The sequence below is a fragment of the Notamacropus eugenii genome, chromosome 6, assembly GCF_028372415.1.
Source record: "Notamacropus eugenii isolate mMacEug1 chromosome 6, mMacEug1.pri_v2, whole genome shotgun sequence".
Taxonomy (NCBI): domain Eukaryota; kingdom Metazoa; phylum Chordata; class Mammalia; order Diprotodontia; family Macropodidae; genus Notamacropus; species Notamacropus eugenii.
In genome coordinates this window covers 46,472,365-46,494,400 of record NC_092877.1, presented here as the reverse complement: position 1 = coordinate 46,494,400, position 22,036 = coordinate 46,472,365, and the positions used below count along the sequence as shown (strand labels likewise).

General features: G+C 48.3%; 2 protein-coding genes across 3 annotated transcripts in view; one reads left to right on the top strand and one right to left on the bottom strand.

The window, feature by feature from the left end:
* EBF4 (EBF family member 4) overlaps nt 1-4,660 on the top strand; it is a 100,253-nt gene extending 95,593 nt beyond the window's left edge. The window contains exons 16-18 of one of the 2 annotated variants that reach the window (XM_072619815.1): nt 346-528; nt 2,917-2,992; nt 3,339-4,660. In XM_072619815.1, coding sequence (XP_072475916.1) covers nt 346-528; nt 2,917-2,987 — 254 coding nt within the window. In that variant the 3' untranslated portion in view covers nt 2,988-2,992; nt 3,339-4,660. The remainder of the gene's footprint in view (nt 1-345; nt 529-2,916; nt 2,993-3,338) is intronic. The other variant, XM_072619816.1, reaches the window with a different exon arrangement.
* Nucleotides 4,661-6,811: 2,151 nt separating this feature from the next.
* Nucleotides 6,812-14,692, bottom strand: LOC140510909 (putative N-acetyltransferase 8B). The gene is made up of 3 exons (XM_072619819.1): nt 14,595-14,692; nt 10,042-10,252; nt 6,812-9,805 (listed from the first exon to the last, which is right to left on the bottom strand). Exons 2-3 carry the CDS (start codon nt 10,088-10,090, stop codon nt 9,063-9,065), a joined length of 792 nt encoding a protein of 263 aa, XP_072475920.1. The 5' UTR covers nt 10,091-10,252; nt 14,595-14,692; the 3' UTR covers nt 6,812-9,062.
* Between the last annotated feature and the right edge of the window lie 7,344 nt (nt 14,693-22,036).

The following is a 22,036-nucleotide window of genomic DNA, read 5'->3' as shown; positions in this document are numbered from 1 at the left end:
GCTAAATCACTAATCCCACCATGTGCCCCGCAGTTGTTAGAGGAATCTATGGCTGCTGGGCCTAAGGAGACTCATCAGATCAGGTCTAGGCCATCAGGGCTCTTCCAGATTCTGCCAAGCTCTAGAAAGTCCCTATCATTGGAGAGACTGCTCACCTGTCCTGCTCCCCCTCCTGTGTCAGCCCAGGACAGAAGCCAGAGTGGTGCTCCCCACCCCAGGGTTAGCTCAGAGGGGGAGGGTGGCCCCAGCAGGTGCCCAGCAGGCACCCACCTTGGACGCTCTCTATAGTGCTGTTTCCCTGTTGTGTCTCCTGCGCCACTCCTGCCCCTCTCCCCCACCCTGGAGTCATGCCCTCCAGCCCTCCGCTGGCTGCAGCTTCTGCCGCTGCCCCAACCACCAGCGTCTTCTCCTTCTCGCCGGTCAACATGATCTCTGCCGTCAAGCAGAAGAGCGCCTTCGCCCCTGTGGTGCGCCCGCCTGGTTCCCCGCCCCCTGCCTGCACCAGCACTAATGGCAGTGCCCTGCAAGGTGAGTCAGCTACCATTCCACCAAAACGTGTCCATGGTGGAGAAAAAGCTGAGCTAGCTGAGGGTGCTGACTGGCATTTCTCAACTGAAGGAAGGCCTTGGGCCTTGGCAGTGACCAGCTCCCAAGGGTGGGTTCACTGTTCTCCTAGTCCTCTGATCACTGGTATGAAAATGTGGGCACCAGCTGGCTGCTACAGGCAGGTCCTCCCTCACCCCACCTTATCTCTAGGTAGCATGTTATCTTGCACCTACCAGTAGGTAAGGGTAGAAAAAAGAAGTAAAAATGCCTATAAATGATAGTGGAATGAAAGAACGAATGAATGCTGACTCCCTGGTTCGCCTCCTAAGCAGCAGGTCCTTATTGACTTTTGCAGCTGCTCAGAGTTGACAGGCATTTTGGTTCTGGGTGGCCATCCTGAAGGCCAGTTCTCAGGTCCTGGGGGGAAGGAGGTGCTCTGCTCGGGCTGTCTATGGCCAGGGTTCAGCACAGCCTAAGTCCTAGCTAGAGAAGACCTTGCATCATATTCCTGTTGAGCCTGGCCTCTGTAGGATGAAGACCTGAAAGGGCAACCGTAGCTCTACTGACCTTTGAGTGACCAAATTGGGTGAACTGGACATTCACCAGAACAAACTCTAATACCAGGGTTAGGCAAACACCTGATGAAAATCGAGTCCCCCCCGGTGGTCAGCAGTCGGAGTGTGAGAGAATGACATCAATTCCCACCATCCTCCTCATGTGAACAGCCCTTTATGCTTTGCAAAGCGCTTCCCCAGACGTTAGTTCAGTTTGAGCCTCATGGAAGCTCCAATCTCCTTTCCAAGAAGCAACAGGGGTGGGGCAGTGGAAAGGGACTTGGAGCCAGAAGCCTTGGGTTTATACATCATTTCTGACACTGTGGCTGAGTTCGAGTTTTCTCATTTCATTCATTTGCACTTGGACTAACCACTGGGGATAAGACCTACCTCACAGGGTTGTTGTGAGGAAAGCGCTTTGTAAACCTTAAGGCATTATAGAAATGTGGGTGATTCCTAATATAAAGTGATGGGCTGTGAAGACAAGGGGGAAAACAGATGTGATTCAGCATCTGGATTCCACCCACAATCTTGAAACATCTGGCACTTGTGTAGCACTGAGGGAGCAGGGCTCGAAGCTGATTAGAAAGGGAGTCCTTGATGTCTGCTGTCAGCCTGGGACTGGGCACAGAAGGTCCCCTAGGGCTGGCTCCTGGAGCCAGAGCCACTGATGCATGTTTACAATGTTGGAACCCGAGCGAACGATCAGAGAATCTGTTCATTGGATCCACAGATGACACTGAGCTGAGGAGGCCGGGTCAGAAACAATTCAATTCAGCAAACACTTAGGAATGCTTGCAAAAGACCCCATCATTTTCCCAGTGCCCTGAAAATGTCAGAGAGAAGCTGGGTCAGAATTTGGATGAAGGTTATGGAGTTAAGAGAGGACGTGGGCAGAAAGGCTTGAGGTTGAGCTGGGGGACTCAGAATGACCCCCAGAGGGCCATAGGAACAGGAGAATTAAAAAAAAGTTAGGAAGCTTCCCTTGGCCTCAACCACAGTGTTTTTAAGAGCCTGCGTTTGACTGTTATCTTCACATGTAAGATGTAAAGAGCCTGCAGAGGCTGGAAAAGATGAACCGAAATGTTAAATACTACAGAGAACAGGACCTGAGGCTGGCTCTCAGTATTTCTGACCTTTGACTATATCTCAGGGTAAATGAGAAGAGATTTTATTCGACCCAAAGAATAAATTTCCTTGTGTAAAGGATGATCAGGAGAGGGTGTAGCATGTGTAGGGTTGAGAGTTCTGGATGCTCCTAGTCTTTCTTTGCCTGGGGGGAAGAGGGGGTTCTATGATGGCCCTTGGTTTGCTCTGATGCTCTGATTAAGATCACCTTCAAGCCCAATTTGGCTGGTTCCCAGACTGGGAAAGCTGCAGGTTCCTAGATGCCCATAGCCTGAGTGAGCCAGGCATCTCCATGCCAAGGGTGGGGAGGAGCCAGAGAAAACCCTGCTCTTGAACCCGGGGGCCTTGTGGTGAGGCCAGGTGGCCCGTGGGGAAAACACCGGCAGGACTCATGAGAGGTCTCCCTGCCTAGCAGGAGTAGGTCTGGGGCACAGCATTGGCCCAACCTCGGTCCTGTTTCATTCCTGGTGATGGCAAGGCAGTGAACTTTGGGGGAGGGAGGGCCAGGAATCCTGGTGGGAGTGGGAGGGACAGCTTCTAGCTGCCGCTCCCTCTGGCCACTCATCTCGGCATTCTCCATCTCTCCTTCCTGCCTCTCCCTCTCCCTCCCTCTGCTTCTCCCCCTGCCCATCGGTGCTTCATTCTGTCCTCTGCTCGCCCCCCTCCACCCTCCTCCTCCTGGACACAGACCCAGCTTTTGAGGACTCGGACAAGTTCCATTCCCCCCCTGGGGCCCTACAGGGACTGGCCTACTCCTAAGCACAGTATGTGTCCTGCGGCCCAGCCCGGAAGGCTCCCCTCTGTCTCCGTCTGTCGCTGTCCTTGTCTCTGTTCTGTCCTCTGCCCTTGGAGCCTGGCACTGTCTTCCAGGGATTGTTGGTTGTGAGACACCCCCCCACACAAGGTTGAGGACTGGCCGGGGCGGGGGCAGGGGCTGCGGTTCTCTTGTGCTGTCCCCAAATGTCCTGCCCATCCCCTCTCCCCTCTCCCAGCTGGGACTCAGCCAAGAACACAAAGTGGATGAGATGCTCGGGGAGGTGAGGAGGGGGGAAGTGCGAAGCTACAGGAGGACCCCCTTGCTTTCTTGGACTTTTCTCTCCCTCTCCCTAGCCATGTCTGGACTCCTCATCCCCCCCATGTGAGGCCTGCAAAAAAGAACCACCTAGCCATTGGATCCAGACCCTGGGGATGGGCAGGCACAGAACTGGGCTGACCTGGAAGAGGACTGCCTGCTGGCAATGGGAGAGACACCACCTTCTGTGCTTTGGGACCCTGGGCCCTATCCCTCCACACCTCTTTTCTCTTCTCCCCTCCACTCTCAGGACTGGCCACAGGAGGCTTCTGTCTTCACAACACCATTTTAACTTGGGTGTATGTTATGTATGTAAGTGGGTGTGTGTATGGATGTGTGTGTACATATGTACATATGTGTGTATGTGTGTGGTTCTAGGGGGAACTGACCCCCCCATCCTTTTCCCATTATAAGCTTGGGGTGGGAGGGGGTTCTTGGAGATGGGGTGGGGGCAGGGGTTCAGGGCAAAGGTTATGCCCTCTAGAATGCTCAGGGAAGACCATCTGGTGTCTATGGAGCACTGCCTCCCAGTCCCTGGGAGGACTCACCACCCTGCCCTTGCCTGATGCCTCCACATCTGGCCTGGGAAGGGGGTCATGTGCAGAAAAATCCCAGGCTGGCTCTGCCTGCCCACATCTGATTGGGAGGTAAAGACTTGGGGAAGGGATAGGACCAAGAGCCACAGGAGATAGGGGTAGGTACTGGAGTAGAGATGACAGGTCAGGGGAAGGGGTAGGGTGAAGACCCCAGCTCCCCCACAAGGTGCTTTGAGGCCGGAATAGGAGCATCACTGTAGGACCAATTTGTCTGACTCGGTTTCCCAGGTCTGTGGCCCAGCAAGCATCTTCCTTCTGGCTTGTGCCTCAAGGTCAAGCCCCCTTCACGCACAATGCTGGCTTCCTGGCTTCTCCCTTCAGGGACAAAGCCAAGGTTCCAGATTCTTCCTCCTGAGTTCTGGGAAAGGCCATCAGCAACTCTAGGAGATTTGTCCCTTTAGGCCCATGGAACAGGTTCCTAGGAGCTGTGGAGTGACCCACCCATGCCCTTCTCCTACCTCCCCCCACTGCCATCCCTGAGGCTCCCAGAGTCCATCCCCTTGTAGCAGGCTCTGAGTCTCCAGCTTGGTGACTTGCCTTCCTCCCCTTCCCTGCCTCCCCTGGGGCTGCTCCCATTGTCTCTGTCTCCAATGGTCTCTTTTCCTGGTGGTCCTTCCTTCTCCCCAGCCCACCAGCTCTCCTTGTCTCCAGAGGGCCCATCCTACCCTCCCCCTTCCCCTGGCAGGACGCCCAGAGTCTGGCTTTGGTCATTTGGTCTGGGAGGGGGTTTGGGAGAAGTAAAACAATAAATGGAGATAATGATGCCCCTTCTGCCTCCAGTTTGTGCTTCCACAGATCATGGCCCAGGGACAGAAATGCTCAGACTTGGTCATTTCCTGATCCATCCGCACAGCTCTACTAAAGCCAGGAGGCCTTGGGCTGGGCTGGAAGGCCTCATCTCCCTTAGGGTTCTTGGGTGTTTTGTTTGCTAGGTTGTTGTTTTTAATATCTATGCATCACTGCCAACTTATGGATGGTTGAGATCGCCTTGAATTCCCAGTTTTCTTTACTGCTATTTTTTTCTCATGGCTCAGACTGGGTTCCCTTCCCCTGTACAGAGTAAGCTTCCACAAAGTACTCAGACAGGCAGGGAGGCCAGGGCAGCAGATGGAGCCTTGGGAAAATGAAGGCCATTTGTAATCCTGGGAGAGGTGGGCAGGGCCTGAGCAGAGTCCTCAACTCCTTCGAGGCGGAGGAGTTTGGGCAAAGGTCTCGAGGACCAGCCTTTTATCTGCTATTATCCTCTTCTTTTTTTTTCTTCCTCTATAACCAATTACTTGTGCAAGTAGGGTGGCAGAATATGGTTCCAGACTCCCAACAGTAAGGTGAAAGGCAAAGAAATGGTTTTCCAGTATTCTACAGCACACTGCCAGTACAGGGAACTTTGTTTTTGAATTGAACTTAAATAATTAGTGTGGGGCAGCTAGGTGGTGCAGTGGATAGAGCACCAGTGCAGGAGTCAGGAGGATCTGAGTTCAAATCTCACCTCAGACACTTGACACTCACTAGCTGTGTGACCTTGGGCACGTCACTTAACCCCAACTGCCTCATCCTAGGTCATCTCCAGTCATCCCAATGAATATCTGGTCACTGGATTCAGATGGCTCTGGAGGAGAAGTGAGGCTGGTGACCTGCACAGCCCTCCCTCACTCAAAACAAAGTCAAGTGCAAGTCATGTCATCACTTCTCTGATGGCATGGTCATCTTCGGCAACAAAGGATGAGCACACGCATGATCAGTGTATTTCACAGAGCACTCTCAGGTTTACAAAGCCCTTTACTTAGATTATCTCATTGGATTCTCATAAAAACCATGGGACAGAGGTGCCATTATTATACTCATTTTAGAAGCAATAGAAGTAAATGAGGTAGACCAGTTAAATGACTTACCCAGGGTTACACAGCTGGTAAGTGTCTGAGGCAGGATAGAACTTGGATCTTCCTGACTCCAAATCCAGCACTGTATTCACAATGCCACTTGCCAGCATGTCCCCAAAGGGCAAAAGTACAGGGCATCCCAAAAGTCTTTCTAAACTATTCCAGTTCTCTACCCAAGCTGAGTCAGGAAAAGAGGGGAAATGTGGAGGAGGGTCCTTCGCCCTACCCAGTGTGACCAGAGAGGAAGAGGGAATGGACTGAACACACAATGCTGCCAGTGACCCCAGATTCCTACACGTGGCCTCAAGTACACCAAAGGCATGAAAGAGAAATGGAGGCCATATTCCTCCGTTCTCTGTGGTTCTGGGAGGGGTGCTCTGCACAGTTTGGAGCATACGGCCCATTATGCAAAGGCAACAGTTTGGGGAAACAAATCCTACAGTTTGGGAGCTGCTAGGGAAGGTGAGAGCCAGAGTAGGTTTGCCATCTGTGCTGGGAGAGACCCAGGGTGAGTCAGAGACAGTGAAATATAGAGAAAAAAAGGGAGAGGGGGAAGGGGCCCAAACTGCTGAGAGCCAGGGCTGATGGCCAGGAACCATCTGAACCCCGACCTGGCCTGGTCCCCAGCACTGTTAATTGCCCTCAGAGCCTGGCCTGTTGAAGAGTGGCTAGCATGCCACTAAACATAGATATCGGAGCTAATGAGTGCAAGTCCTACTGGAGGAGATGGGGCAGAAAGAGGAAGGAGCCCAGGCCCAGGGGCTCAGGCTTCACAGTCAGGTGCTCAAGGCACCAAGTCTTTTTTGAATCAACTGGACCTTTGCCCTCAGCTCCAGGGCTTTCATCTTCTGCCCCTTCCTCAATTTCCCTGTTGGCTGAGCCTTCCTCTAGGCTCTGAGCACCCTGCCCCTCTTGGTCTCTGAGCATGCCTGGCCTGGAGACCCTTCCTACGTGGTTTGTCCTCGTAGAGCCCAAGCAAGGTCCCAGCCAGTTTTCCATTCCCCCTCCCTCATCACCATATACTCCAGTCCACAAAAAGCATTTTCTAGGGTTTATTTACAAGGAAAAAGAAAATGACAGCTTCAGGAATCATGCACTAGGAAAAGGTTCCACACTGAACAGCCTTTTCTAGAGGTCCCAGAAGGGTTGCTCTTTAGTGGGCTAAGATTAGTCTTTCTATCGAAACACATATGTCAAATTTGGATTGAGCACCCTTCTCCTCAGGTCTGAAGGGTGTACCGTGTGGGTTTACGGGTCTCCACTTCCTTCACTACCTCCCATGACTATCACCACTACCATCGCACAAACAAGAATGTAAACTAGAGTAAACAGACAGGTTTACTTCACAGATTTTCCCTCCCATGGCCGTTCTGATCTGGCTCCCTGACATTTTCCTGGGATTACCCAGGGGCCCAGAGCCAGCTGGATTCAATGTGCACCCCACCCAGAGCCACTGGAGTCCTGGCCAACAGTGGACATGGGTCAGGGACAAGGGCAGGAACTCAGGAACTCCAGCTCCCATCCCAAGCCTGTAAAGGGATCCTATAAAGGCTAGCTCAATAGAGATGGACAGGGCTGCCCATGGAGGGAGAGATCCAGGAAGGCAAGACTTCCCAGTCAGCTAGGAGGATGCCCAATATTTCTGAAAAGATCAAAGAGCTCAGTCCATCAAACCAAATCTGGCCAAAGCATGCAGGTTTTTGGGAGATGAAATGAATTGCCCATTGTCTCTTGCCTGAGGTAGGGAAAGGAGTAGGTGACCTCTGGAGCACTCCAAGGATGGGAAGAACCCCTGCACCAGACTTGGGGGAATTTGTTTATCTATGATTTACATCTAATGACTTAACCCCACCCCTCCCATATTATTCTCGAGTCTGTTCTCTAAGAAATAAATCATAGGAAATACCTAGTTTGCCAGGAGGCCCCAGCGACAGGAGAGAAGGGGAAAAAAAGGATGGTGGTGTTAGACTCAGGCACCAGGAGATGGCAGCAGCCTGTGATGATAAATGACAACAGTAACAAACAGAATGTCCGCTGTGGCATGGAGGCTTATGTTCCATTGTGGCTGCACCCCTGGCACCCAGCACATTGGCTGGCACATGACAAATGCTTGCTGATTGACTTACACAGTACTCTGGACAGGGCAGGTCTTATTCCTCTCACTTTGAATGAGGCTCAGAGGGGTGCGCCATCTTTGAAATCTCACAATCTTCAATCCAACAAGAATCTAAGAGATGCCTCCCTGTGCCGGGTCCAGAGCTCCCTCACCACTGTTGGGGAGAAGATGCCCACAATGCACTCGACTCGAGATTCCACACTCTCTACCACAGCAGGACCCCTTGGGAAGCCTTCCAGGTTGGAGTGGATGAGGGCTCACAGAACAGAAGAGCTTAGCAGGGAAGGAAAGCTCTGAACAATGGTCCTCAGCATGACACTACAGGAGGATCCCTAGGAATAGGTTCCACTCAGGGAGATTTAAGGCCCAAGGTTGGGTGCTTCACAGGTCCAGGCTTACCAACCTAGATGGGGCAGGGAGGATGATGTGGGCACACCTAGATCCAACATCTCTAAGAGAAGACAGGCACCAGATGCCCACTTTCATAATGATCCTCTGAAAAGTCTCCAACAGAGAAACAGAGCTGAGCTGGGTGGGGAATAGTTTTATTTTCTTAGGCCCTGTCTACACCCCAATTCAACAAGTATTCATTCAGTGTCGACTTGCTAGGTATAAGATCAGCCTCCCTAGTCCCAGAATCTGAGAATTAGGAAAAAACTGAGAAGGTAACACCCTTTGTGAGCAGGAATTCTGCCCTTTCCCCCGCCCCTTTAACTCCTGGGACAAGTGATCATTCAACCTTCACCTGAAGCCCCTCAGCAATGGTGAATCCATATTTCCCAAGGCAGCCCATTGTCCCTGGGAGACAGCTCTGGCTGTTAGCTTCTTTCAGCCAACCCTTGTACGGCCTGGTGACCGATGGCTGGAAGCTCTTAGTGTCCTCTTTCAGATCCCAGATGGAGCTGAATGCCCCTCCCAACTTCCCATGGCTTCTCAGCTCAGGCCCCTGAAAGTTGTTCCCAGGAAACCCATCCCAGCCTGATCCTCAGCCATCGCCACCCCTAATGCCCTCCTCACAGCTCCGGTGCCTGTTCATCACAGGTTCACCGACCATGTCTCCAGGATGCTGATCGGCTGCAAGGACCCCCCTTCCCCAGCAGCCCCAGCACAGAGGCCTCTCTGGGCTGGCAGATGGGGGTGGGAGGCTCAGTTCCCTCGCTGACGAGTAGAAGCTTACTCCTCATCTGCTGGGCTGTGCTCTTCTGTGTTGTTGCCAGTCAGGGCATAGTGGTAGCGAGTGACAGGGAGGTCAGCCAGGAATCCACTAAGTGTAGGCTGCAGGCATGCAGGGCCTGGATGGAAGCCAAGGCTAGAGAAGAGTCTCTGGGCAGGACTATGGAGCATATGTGTGTCCAGCACCATGACCCGGCAGCCGGGACAGCCACGGGCAAAGGCCAATGCAGCCTGGCACAGGGCCCTCCCCACCCCATGACCCCGATGCTCGGGGTTCACAACCAGAGACCTCAGCTCCAACTCCCCATCTCCACTTTTCCCAATCCCTGATACACCCACCATACCCACCACGTTGCCATCTGTGTCCTCAGCCACCCAGAATCGAAAGTCTGTGGCCCCTGGAACCCCCAGACCAAGGCTCATGTCTTGGCGGACATAGAGAGCCCAAACCTGGGCCAATGCAGGGCGGCCAACAGCCAGGAGCAGCGCCAGGACCAGCAAGGGCAGCAGCAAGGAGTGGGAGGAGGCTGCCAGGACAGCAAAGCCGCATCCTAGAAGCAGCAAGAACCATGGCCGCCACAGCATCCGGGCGCTGAGGGCTGAACCTAGCTCAGCAGCCACCAACGCCAAGAGCTCTCCGAGGGCAGCCTCATCCCCTGGGGCCATGGGCCGTACTTGCACCGGAAGACCCCCATCGCTATCAGCCAGCTCCATGGCCTTGGCTTCCATCCCTCCGTCCAGGCCTGCAGGGGTGAGAAGGCTAGATCATGGTACACTCAGAGACCCCAGGATTCACCATATCCCCAAATCAGAGCACTGGGTTCAAGTCCCAGCTTCCTAACGCACAGAGAGGAGAGATTGAGTCAAATGCTCCTCCCATTTTAGACTGGCAAAAGGAAACTAAGGGATCTGCTGCAGGGCAAACACACTGTGGGACTCAGAAGGTTTTAAGTCTCCATTGAGAATGGTAAACATTTACCTGTTCTTGTTTCCCTTAATAAAACGTCCCCTTCCCCTTCTTTTCTCATTCGTGGGAGTGCAGAGGGCAGGGCTGAATAAGGCCAAGACTAGGATGGATGAGGCTGGAGCACCCTCTGAAATCAAGCAGTCCTGATGACATGGAGATGACAACTCTAGACAATGGTATTGACTTCCAGGCCAGCAATCAGGGTCCTCCCTCCATGCAGAGACTGTAAGTAGATGAGTCAGGAAATCAGGAGGGCCCAATCTGGCCTGGGCAGCGCCTCCTACCTCCCCTCTGGATTCCCAAAAACCTCTCATGTGGGCGACTCCAATCATCTTCCACACAGCTACCAACATCAGCTTCCCAAGGCCCTAGTCTGAGCATCGCCCCCCAAACCTTCAGGAGCTCCCCCCGGACCTCTGCAGCACCGCATCTAATCCTCCTAGAGTTGGTTCGGATCTCTTGGTCCAGCTTTATTTTAGGACTTCACTGTATGGTCATACCAAAGTCAATGCTCCATCTGCTTGTATCGGAATCCAGTCCATCCTTCTGAGCTCAGCACATGTGGCCACCCTCCCCCACTTGGTGCCTTCCCTGATTTTCTCCATGACTTCCCCCTGCCACTGTCAGTACTTTCTCTCCATTTAGATAATGTCCTATGTCTTTATTTGTAAACAGGAGGACAAGGATGGTTCCATTTGGGTTTTGTATCCCAAAAATTAGTGGTCCCTCACTAAATAGTTGTTGAATGAACTGGAGATTTACTCCTGAAATAACATTCCCCTTTCTCTCATGAATAATACTGATAGACAAACAGAGACTTGGTATTTTACATGCATTATAGTGCAAGGGAAAGATTCCAACCTTGAGGTCAGAAGGTCTGGTTCGAATCTGAACTCTACCACTTATTATCTATGTGATCCCTGGTAAGTCACCACCTTCACAGGCTTCTTCATATGCAAAGACAGAGTTGGTCCAACTCCAACTGCACATCAGCTTACAACCTGGTCTGAAAGAGAGACTGAGCCCAGAGAGGGTGGGGGCAGCCCTCCCCTGGGAGACCTGAGGCTACCTCCTTGGGGAGCTTTGCCCACCAATCCTTCCTCCTCTTCAATCTCTCCCTAGGTACTGCTTCCTTCCCTTCCACCTACAAACACATTCAGGTCTTCCTTATCCTAAAAGTAAACAAACCAACCAAACTAAAACAAATCTTTCCTTTGAGGTGGGTCCTCAAGCTATCCTCCCTCAATGCTCATTTATTATGAGCCAGAGACTGTGATAAGCACTGGAGATACAAAGAAAAATCAAAAACAGTCCTTTCCCTGAAGAAGCTCACATTCTAATTTATAAAACATCTATAAATCTGACCACACAAGAGCAAGCATATATGGAAGGAACCCTCAGAGGGAAGGGTCGTAGTCACTGGGGACATCCACAAAGGCCTTTTGGAGAAGGCCTTACAAAGGAAGCCAGAGATGCTCAGTCAGAGGTTGAGAGAGGCAGCATTCCAGTAATGGGGAACAGTCGATGCAAAGCCCCAGAGTCAGGAAATAAAGTGAGGAGGATCAAGGAGGCCAATTGAATACACTGAGGGGAAAAGAGCGGAAGAAGACTGGAAAGGAAGGAAGGGGCCAGGTTGGGAAGAGTCGAACAAAGGACTTTTTTCTTGGATCCAGAAGGTAAAAGGGATCCACTAGGGGTGACGCGGTCCGGCACACGATTTAGGAAAATCACTTTGGTAGCTGAGTGAGAAAGGGATTGGAGTAGAGAGAGATTCGGGGAAGAGAAACCACTTAGAAGCTACTGAAATAGGTTAGGCAATATGCCCATGTCAAACTAAAATTGAAACAGGGCCATGAGACCAGGCCTGCACAACAGGCGGCCAGCCCAAAGGATTTCAGGTGGCCCACAAAAAATGTAGGGTTGCCAGTGCGCACTCTCCTGTTTGTCACAGGACCCGAGGCAACTGTCTCTAGTCTAACCTGGGGCCCAAAGAAGTTTAGCCTATTTTAATTTTGTCACCTACCTATGGCCAAGTTGTGCAGCTCTGCACTGAACTATACTTAAGGATCCCTGCAGGCTGCGTATTGCCTTAATTTTTAAATGTAATGTTATTTATATCTTACTGTCTTTGTATTCATTTTGTTCAATATTTCCTGATTATATTTTAATCCAATTTGGGTGGCATTGCTCACAAGGGTTGCCCACATGTCTGACACCTCTGGTCTAGGTCAGTGATAAGGGCCTGAACTTGGGGGGCAGCTGTGTGTCTAAAGGAGGGGGACATCTCCCAGAGGTATGGTAGACAAAGAAGTGACAAGATCTGGCAAGTGACTGGATATGTAGGGTGAAGGAAAGAGAAGAGCTGAGCATGATACCAAGTTTAGAAATGTGGGTGCCCAGAAGGGTGGGGATCCCCTTGAACAGTCAGAAGGGGGATGGTTTGGGGGGATAGATAAGGACAAACAACAAGTTCTGTTTTGGGCTTGTTGAGTTTGAGATGTCTACAGGACATCCAGTTGGAAATATCCAAGAGGCAGTTAGTGATGCTAGAATGAAGCTCAATGAACAGAGAGATTTGGGCCAGATAGGCAGATTTGGGCATCATGTGCATGTCTGATGAGATCACCAAATGAGAGCTGAGAGAGGAGAGATGAGGGCCCCAGACAGAGCTTAAAAAGACACACAGGGTGTGATGTAGATGAAGAAAGAGTAAAAGAGACTAAAAAACAGAGAAGAACACGGTCAAAGGTCAAATGCTGTACTGTATAGCATGTGGTTCTTCTCTTTTACTGATAAAATCCTAGAAAGTCACCTAGGCTTGATACCAACACTTTTTATTTATTGTTTCACCACCTACTCATTTGCTCCGAATTTGACTCAGAGTGTATGTAAAAGTCACAGTTTCCACTTTGGTCAGAAACCCCAGTGGTCTTCCCCTCCAGATTGATTTTTTTTTTTTTTGACTAGGTAAAAGAGGCCATGCTTTGCCTCATTTCTTACCTTTGCCATAATCACAGAATGGGCATTGCCTCAGTCAAACTGAGACCCGTGAAAGGCTTTGGCTTTAAAAAGTTCAAGGTCGCCCACAACATTCTGGGCCATCTCCAGTCATCCTGATCTATATCTTGATGCTGGACCCAGATAGACTAGAAGGTGAGGCTGGTAACCGCACAGCCCTCCCTCACTTAAATCCAATCCTCTTGCAAGTTATGGCATCACCTTCCTAAAGTCATGGTCCTCTTTAAGAACTAAGGGCATTTAAATGACTGCTTCCACCTCTAAGGTAACTGCTTTAAAATCACCAGTGACCTCATCATATACAAATTTAATGACCATTTCCTTGCTTTCATTCTCTTAGACATTTCTGCCGCATTTGACCTTGAAAACTGACTGCCCACTCCTCCTAGACTAGACTGTCTTTTCCTTTGGCTTCTGGGGAACCTCCCTCTCAGGTGGATTTTTATTTGGCTCTTTGGCAGAACCATCCTCAAACCTAGGTAAGCCCCAAGGCTCAGTCTTCATCATTCTTCTCTTATACAAACCTTAGAGACCATCTTGTTCAACCCATGGAGACACTGAGGCTCAGAGAAGTCAAACAAATAGGTAGAGGTAAGCGGCAGGGTCTGAAACTCAATTTGAATTCAACCTACTCTTTCTACTAGAAAATGTTGCCTCTTTGATCTCTATATTCTCCCCGGTGATCTCAATCACTCCCATCCAACAGCTTCAATGATAAACTCTATTTCTGTTAGTCTAGAATCTGACCATGCCTCCAATTCTAAACCAAATCTCCAACTTTGTGGGGGAAAGAGCCCTCTGGGAAGTCCTTGGATTCAAGACAAACTCAATTCATCTCCAACTGAACTCACCATCCCCTTCCCTAAGCTCATCCTTTCTGACAAATCTGCTGCGCCATGGGATTGATACTAGGGTGACTCCGTGACTTCGGACCTGGATCAATGGCTGGCCCCACGGGCTCCATGTCCCCTAGGAAGGAGGTGTCCAGGGCGCTGCCCCCCAGTTTTCTCACCGCACTTATGCGAAAGGGGAGGGAGAGGACCTCTTAGTCACAGAGGGGGTTTTCCTCTCCTCTAAAACTGAGGTCATCTTCCTGCACGTGGCAGTCACCCTGGGGTGACTCCGTGACTTCGGACCGGATGAATGGCTGGGCCCTCCCTCCCCAGTTTCCCATAATCCTATCCCACGGCACCGCCACCCTCCGGATCACTCCAGCCGGTCCGGCCCAGCCACTCCCTCCTGCCCAGGGCCTTCTCCCAGGGCCACTTCCCGCTAAGGAACGTGTCCGCCGCCTCCTCCTGGGATTTCCCGGATGGACGGGCGGGCCGAAGGGAGGACGAGGGAGCAGTTCTGGGGCAGGTTCTGGAGCAGGTTCTGGATCAGGCCTTGTCTCCGCAGCCCACCCCCGTTCGTGCATCATCCGCGGGAGGCTGAGGCCCAAGCCCTCGGCGGGCGCGTGTAAAGATCCACGCACGGGGGTGAGGAGAGGTCCCTCCCTTCTCGGCCCCAGCACCTGACCCCGCCCGACATGCCCCTAGGGGACTCACCTGACTCTAGCTCCCAGGATCGCGCTCCAGCGGCCGCTCCTTCCGGGACCACTGGGCGAGACCCACGTGACCCACCGCCGCTGGCGCCGCCGGAGACCGCTGATTGGATAGCCACGAGGGAGGTCCGCCCCCTCCGCGGCCAATGGGGAGAGCAATAGAAAGGGGCGGGGTCCCGGGCCCCCCACGTGGGTGAGGGTTGCTAGGACTCCGCGCTCGCTCCCTGCATCCCGAGCCTAAGGTCCCCTAAGCATCCGTGGGAGAGGGGCGCTTACCACGGGGCACAGCGTCCGGCCGGTCAGTTGTGGCTCACGTTCAGTGACCCCTGGACCATAGCATGTCCTTGGGGTTTTCCTGGTAAAGATAGTGGAGTGGTTTCAGTGAATTAAAGCAAACAGGCTTAAGTGACTTGCCCAGAGTCACACAGCTAGTAAGCATCTAAGGCTGAAATTGGACTCAGGTCTCTCTGACTTCAGACCCAAGGCTCTATCCACCGTGCCACCTAGCTACCCCCAAATAATAATAGCTAACATTTATACAGTCCTTGTGCCAGGCAGTAGGCAATGCACTCTACGAGTATCTCATTTGATCTGTGCCTGGTCTTGCTCCCTAAAATATCCTATCCTTCCCCTTCTCTCCTCTCTCCTTTCCTGCCTCCTTTGGCATGTTGTCTCCCCTTCAGATTGTAAACTCCTTGAGGGCAGGGATTGTCTTTATATTAATTTTTGTATCTTCATTTCTTAGCACAGTACCTGGAGCATAATAAGTGCTTAATAAATGTTTTTTGAATTGGATCAGATCCTCACAACAACTCTAGGAGGTAGGCATTATTTCTATCCCCATTTTATAGAGGAGGAAACTGGTTAACTGATTGACCCTGGGGTCATCTAGCCACCTACCATAAATATACATACATTTAGGAACTGGGAGTTCACTATCTGTGGAGATAACTCCTTACCTGCATTGTTTGAGGTTGCATTGTTGGGCACCTTAGAATGTAGATGTTCATCTTAGAGTGTTACAAACCAGAGAATTGCAGAATCTGAGAGTTGAAAGACCTCAGAATTCACCTAACCAATCATTACTTCAACACAAATCCCTTCTGTAACATCCAGCTTTCTCTTGAAGAACTCTGGGAAACTGACCACCTCCCAGAGAAATCCATTTCACTTTCCTTCTCTGTAATAAGTTTTCTCTCACATCAGACCTCAGTCTTATTCTCTTAGATACCTACCCATCAGCCCCACTTCTGTTTTCTGCCACCAAGCAGAATAAAACTAACCTCTTTTCCATGAGTTAGCCCCTGAAATGCTTGTTACCAAAGTGAACTTCTCTCCTCCAATTTAAACATCCACTGTTCCTTTCAGATGCTTCCTCATATGACAGGGGCATGTTGGAGACTATCTAAAGCAGCCCCCCTCATTTTACAGAGGAAGACACTGAGGTCCAGAGAGGTTAGGTGACTTGGCAGATGTCACAGAGGTACTAATTGGCAGAGACAGGATTTGAATCCAGGTCCACTGATTCCAGCTCCAAAACTTTTTGTATTATAAGAATACCAATTTGGCTACTCTCATCTGGATAATCTCCAGTTTATCCATGTCCTTCTCATGATCTGATAGAACTGATCACTAAATTATGGACCAGGGTGAAATGGGCAAGAATGATCTCCTTCTGGGGGGCAGAGCCAAGATGGTGCAGTAACAGCATGGACTTACTAGCACTCTCCCCATAAACCCAGTCAAAACCTATGAAAAATGACTCTAAACAAATTCTGGAGCTGTGGAACTCACAGAATGACAGAGTAAAACAAATCTTCAGCGCAAGACAGTCTGGAAGGTCACCAGGAAATGTCTTTTGTGCCATAATGGAGCAGAGTGCAGTCCAGTGTGGGTCCCACTGGCACAGACAGACCTGAACAGACCTTGGGGGACTGGATCTCGGATATCTGTGGTGGTTTCCAGACTTCACAACCCCAAAATGCCAGGGACAAATTGGAAGGTCAGTGGAAAAAACCTGTGGGACTTGTGTGAGGGAGTAGAGTGTTCAGCTCCAGTTCCTGGATGGCAGAAGTGGTGGAGGATTCTGTCCTCTGAAGAGGAGCCCATGGCAGCAGCTGCAGGGGCAGTAGCAGTGGCAGCAACTGTTTCTGGAGCTCTAGGCCCACAGGTTATGAGAAAATTGAGCAGTTGACAGTACACTCCAACCCCACTGGAAGAAGAGGACTACCTTGACAGAGTTCAAAATTCAAGTAAATAGCTGGGGAAATGAGCAAAAACTGGAAAAAGAATCAGACTATAGAATCTTACTTGGTGACAAGGAAGACCAAATTATACAAACAGAAGACAACGAAGTCAAAGCTCCTCCATCCAAAGCTTCCAATAAAAATGTGAATTGGTCTCAGGCCATGGAAGAGCTCAAAAGGACTTTTGAAAATCAAGTAAGAGAAGTAGAGGAAAAATTGGGAAGAGAAGCGAAAATGATGCAAGGAAATCATGAAAAACAAGTCAACTGCTTGCTAAAGGAGACCCAAAAAACGCTGAAGATAATAACACTTTAAAAAGTAGACTGACACAAAGGGCAAAAGAGATCCAAAAAGCCCTAAAGGGAGGAGGAGAAAAATGCCCTAAAAAGCAGAATTGACTAGATGAAAAAGGAGGCCCAAAAGCTCACTGAAGAAAATAATTCCTTAAAGATTACAATAGAGCAGATGGAAGCTAATGACTTTATCAAAAATTAATAAATTACAAAACAAAGCCAAAGGAATGAAAAAGTAGCAGACAATGTGAAATATCTCATTGAAAAAACAACTGACCTGGAAAATAGATCCAAGTGAGACAATTTAAAAATTATTGGACTACCTGAAAGCCATGAGCAAAAAAAGAACCTAGACATCATCTTTCAAGAAATTATCAAGGAAAACTGCCCTGATGTTGTAGAACCAGAGGGTAAAGTAGATATTGAAAGAATCTATCAATCACCTCCTGAAAAACTGCTAGGAATATTGTAGCCAAATTCCAGAGCTCCCAGTTCAAGGAGAAAATATTGCAAACAGCCAGAAAGAAACAATTCGAGTATTGTGGAAATACAATCAGGAAAACACAAAATCTAGTAGCTTCTACGTTAAGAGCTCACAGGGCTTGGAACATGATATTCCAGAAGTCAAAGAAGCTAGGATTAAAACCAAGAATCACCTACCCAGCCAAACTGAGTATGAACACTTCAGGGGGGAAAATGGTCATTCCATGAACTAGAGGACTTTCAAGCATTCTTGTTGAAATGACCACAGCTAAATAGAAAAATTGACTTTCAAACACAAGAATCAACAGAAGTATGAAAAGGTAAACAGGAAAGAGAAATCATAAGGGATTTCCTAAAGTTGAACTGTTTACATTCCTACATGAAAGGATAATATTTGCAACTCTTGAGACTTTTCTCAGTATTAGGGTAGTTGGAAGATAGATAGAGGGCATATAGATAGATAGAGGGCACAGGGTGAGTTGAATAGGTAGGGATGATATCTAAAAAAATAAAATTAAAGGATGAGAGGAATATATTGAGAGGAGAGAAAGGGAGAAATAGAATGGGGCAAATTATATCACATAAAAGAGGCAAGAAAAAGCTTTTTCAATGGAGGGGGAAAGGGAGGAGGTGAGGGAGAAAGAGTGAACCTTACTCTCACCACATTGGGCTTAAGGGGGGAATAATATGCACATTCAATCTGGTATGAAAATCTATTTTTCACTACAGGAAAGTAGGGAGGAAGGGGATAAGCAGGAGGGGGTGAGAGGGATGATAGAAGGCAGGGCAAATGGGAGGAGGGGGAAATTAGAAGTAAACACTTTTGAGGAGAGATAGGATCAAAAGAGAGAATAGAATAAATGGGGAGTAGGATAGGATTGAGGAAAATACAGTTAATTTTTCACAATGTAACTGTTATGGAAGTGTTTTCCATAACTACATATGTATAACCTATATTGAATTACTTGCCTTCTCAGTAGGGATGGGTGGGGAGGGAGGAAGGGAAAGAAGTTGGAACTCAAAGTTTTAAAAATCAATGTTAAAAATTGTTTTTACATGCAACTGGGAAATAAGATATACAGGCAATGGGGTATGGAAATCTATCTTGCCCTACAAGAAAATAGAGGAGATGGGGATAAGGGAAGGGGTGTGTGATAGAAGGGAGGGCAGAGTGGGGGAGATGGTATTCAGAATGCATGCTTTCTTGGGGTGGGTAAAGGGGAGAGATGGAGAGATAATTTGGAACACAAAATCTTGTGGAAGTGTCTTCAAAAATGAAAAATAAATTAATTTTTTAAAAAATGACCTCCTTTGTCTTGAACCCTATATCTCTCTTTATGCAGCCTAGGATTGAATAAGCTTTTTTCTGCTATCATATCATTCTATCCTGTTGACTCATATGGAGCTTGTAACCCACTAAAACCCCAAAATATTTTTCAGATGAGTGATTATCTAGCCATGTTTTCCCCCATCTTGTACTTGTAAAGGTCATTTAAAAAAAAATCCTACATATAAAGACTTAGCATTTATCCCTATTAAATTTCATCTTAGATTCAGCCCAACATTGTAACATGTCAAGATTTTGTTCTGTTTTGTTTTGTTTTTGGAATGTGACTTATCCAGCAAGTTAGCTATCTATCCTAGCTTTGTTATCTCAAAATTTAGCAAGTATATCATCTATCCCTGTATCTTCAAGGTCCATTGAAAAAAATGTCGGAGGGCACAAGGTCAAGTACAGATAGATCCCTGAGGTACCCCATTAAGGACCTTCTTCTAAGAAGTTGATATGCAATTCTAGTACTACTGCTCATTCGGGGGAGGGGGAAGGGAGCTGAAGGAAACTGAATAATCATGGAAGTTGCCACAGAGGAAGAAACACCCTGGGACAGAAAATCCTCCATCAGATTAGAGGAGATGGAATTTGTGCATGAGTACATCAGTCTAGGGCTCTCTTTTTTCTCCATTGTCAGTGATGGATTTCCTGGTTACCATGCTGGGAATGGGGAGCAAAAAGTTGGGCAGAATTCCTGCTTACTATATGAATGTTGCTGTCATTCAGTTGTGTCCAAATCTTTGTGACCTTATTTGGGTTTTGGTTTTGATTTTTTGGCCAAGTGGTTTGTCATGTCCTTTTCCCAGATCATTTTACAGAAGAGGAAACTGAGGGAGATAGCGTTAAGTGACTTGCCCAGGGTCACACAGCTAGTAACTGTCTGAGATCAGATTTGAAGTCAGGAAGATGAGTTGTCCTGACTCCAGACCGGCACTCTGTGTACTATGGCACCATAGCTGCGTCATGGATCAGGACCGCTAGGCTGATGCAACCCAAGACTCTCTGCCAGTGACCAGCACTATGGCGCCAAGCTGAGACTCTGCAGCATATGCAGTAATCAAGTGTAAGGAAGAGAGAAGGTCCCAAGTACCTGAGTGTGTCACTTGCTTTAAGCCTTGGTGATTTAGTGAGCCAAAAGCAGGGAGATATCTCTTTTTCTGTGCTTTCATTGTCTTTTTTTACACTCCATGACCTGAATCTGGAGTCCTGGATAGACATACTTTTTCTGCATTCCACAAGCTGCGGGTGAATGAGATTCAGGAATCTCATGCCTGAAGATATAGGAACAGAAATGGAAAGAATTCAGGGAATGGTTAGAAATGGAAGGCTGCATGTAGGAACACTTTTACCTTTTATTTTTTCTACATTTGATAAAAAATGTGGCCACAATATGTTCAATACCTATTTCCCTGTGAATGTGGGAACTCTTTCAAATAGAAAGAGAAGGTTCTAGGGAGGTCACACTGATGTCAAATATGGATGATTACTGCTGCCGAGGAAGCAGCACCTAGAGATTGGAGATCAGAGTAGGAGATGGTATAGGGAACAGAGTACAAGGAACCCTGGGGAGCAACCAATCATGGCCCAGAAGGAAGTGATGAGTCTGAACTGGGTAGCCAAGGTAGGCAGCCTCCCAAAACCTCATTGATTGATGTGAAGGCTGGAAGATGCATCTGCCTCCTAACACCTGACCCAAAGGAACATAGGTCCCCCCCAAATTCTTTGAGATTTTCCCAAAGCTTAAAAGCTTAATGGAGGCAAATAAGCCAATGCATGACTAAATTTAACATACGTTATATACAAATGTCTTCCAGAAAACCAGAGGCAAGACACTAGGTGATGGAGATCCTGAAAAATCTCTTGGGTATTGGTATTCAATCAACTCTCTTTCATCCTACTGTGTTCGTGTGTGTGTGTGTATGTATGTATGTGTGTGTGTGTGTGTGTGTGTGTGTGTGTGTGTGTGTATGGATGCATTTGTATTGGGGGAAATTTCCTAAACTTTGTCACACTAGCTACCAATCTATATGTGAGGCCATGTCCTCTCCACTCTCATTAAAGAGCTAATTAATGAACGTCTCAGAAATGAATCAGTGATCACAAGGATCCAGTATGGCTTCAACAAGAAGAAGTCCTGCAGATTAGCCTTATTTTCTTTTTTGGCAGGGTTACTTAACTGATAGATCAGAGTTATGCTGCAAATATAATTCGTCTAGATTTTTGCAAAGCATTTCATAAAATTCCTTATGATATTCTTGCAGATAAGATGAAGAGATATGGACTCTACAATAGTATGACCACATGACCTTGGAACTGAATGAATGGCTGGACCCAAAGAATTGTTATTATCAGGTCAATGTCATCTTGGAAGGTGGTCAGCAGTGGAGTGTCCCAACTCATCTCCTCATTGCACTTTTAGCAAACCAGATGACCCCTTGGGTAGGGGATTCTTGTTCCAGTTTAAGTTGGACTAGATGACTTCTGAATTTTCTTCTAAATCTGAAATTCTGTGATTCTATGAAATATTCCTGATGAAGGTCTTTGTGATCAATGCTTCCTTTTCTAAATAGTCACTAACCATCCCTTTCATAATCTACACTAGAATTTTCCCAGTAAAGTCAAACTTGTTGTCCTATAGTTTGCAGACGCTATTCTTTTTCCTTTAAAGAAATTATATGTTTTCCTTTTATCAGTTGTACAGAACTTCACCAATTCTCCACGGCGTTTCAAAAATGCTTTCTTATGATCACATCTGCTAATTCCTTCTGTACTCTGTGCTGTACAGGGAGGAAGTATAAAGAGGACTGGCTCTGGAGTCAAAAGACCTGTTCAAATCCTGCCTCTGACACTATCTTTGGGACCTTGAGCAAATCACTTGATTTTCTTTGGCCTTTGTTTTCTCTGTAAACTCAGGGTCTCTGAGTTCCTTTCCAGTTTTAAATCTGTGATTGGCAAAGATGGGTCATCTGGACCAGTGACTTGAGCTAATAAAGAGTTCTTTCACTATATCCCTACTTATCCATATTAGCCATTTTTATAATCCAAAAATCATTTTTCTTGGCAGAGAAAACAAGCAAAATAAGAGTAAATC

Excerpts from the sequence above, each read along its gene's own strand:
- LOC140510909 (XM_072619819.1), bottom strand. The coding sequence starts at position 10,090 with ATGAGAAAAGAAGGGGAAGGGGACGTTTTATTAAGGGAAACAAGAACA. Across the intron at positions 9,806-10,041 it reads ATTAAGGGAAACAAGAACAG|GCCTGGACGGAGGGATGGAA; the intron begins GTAAATGTTTAC and ends TCACCCCTGCAG.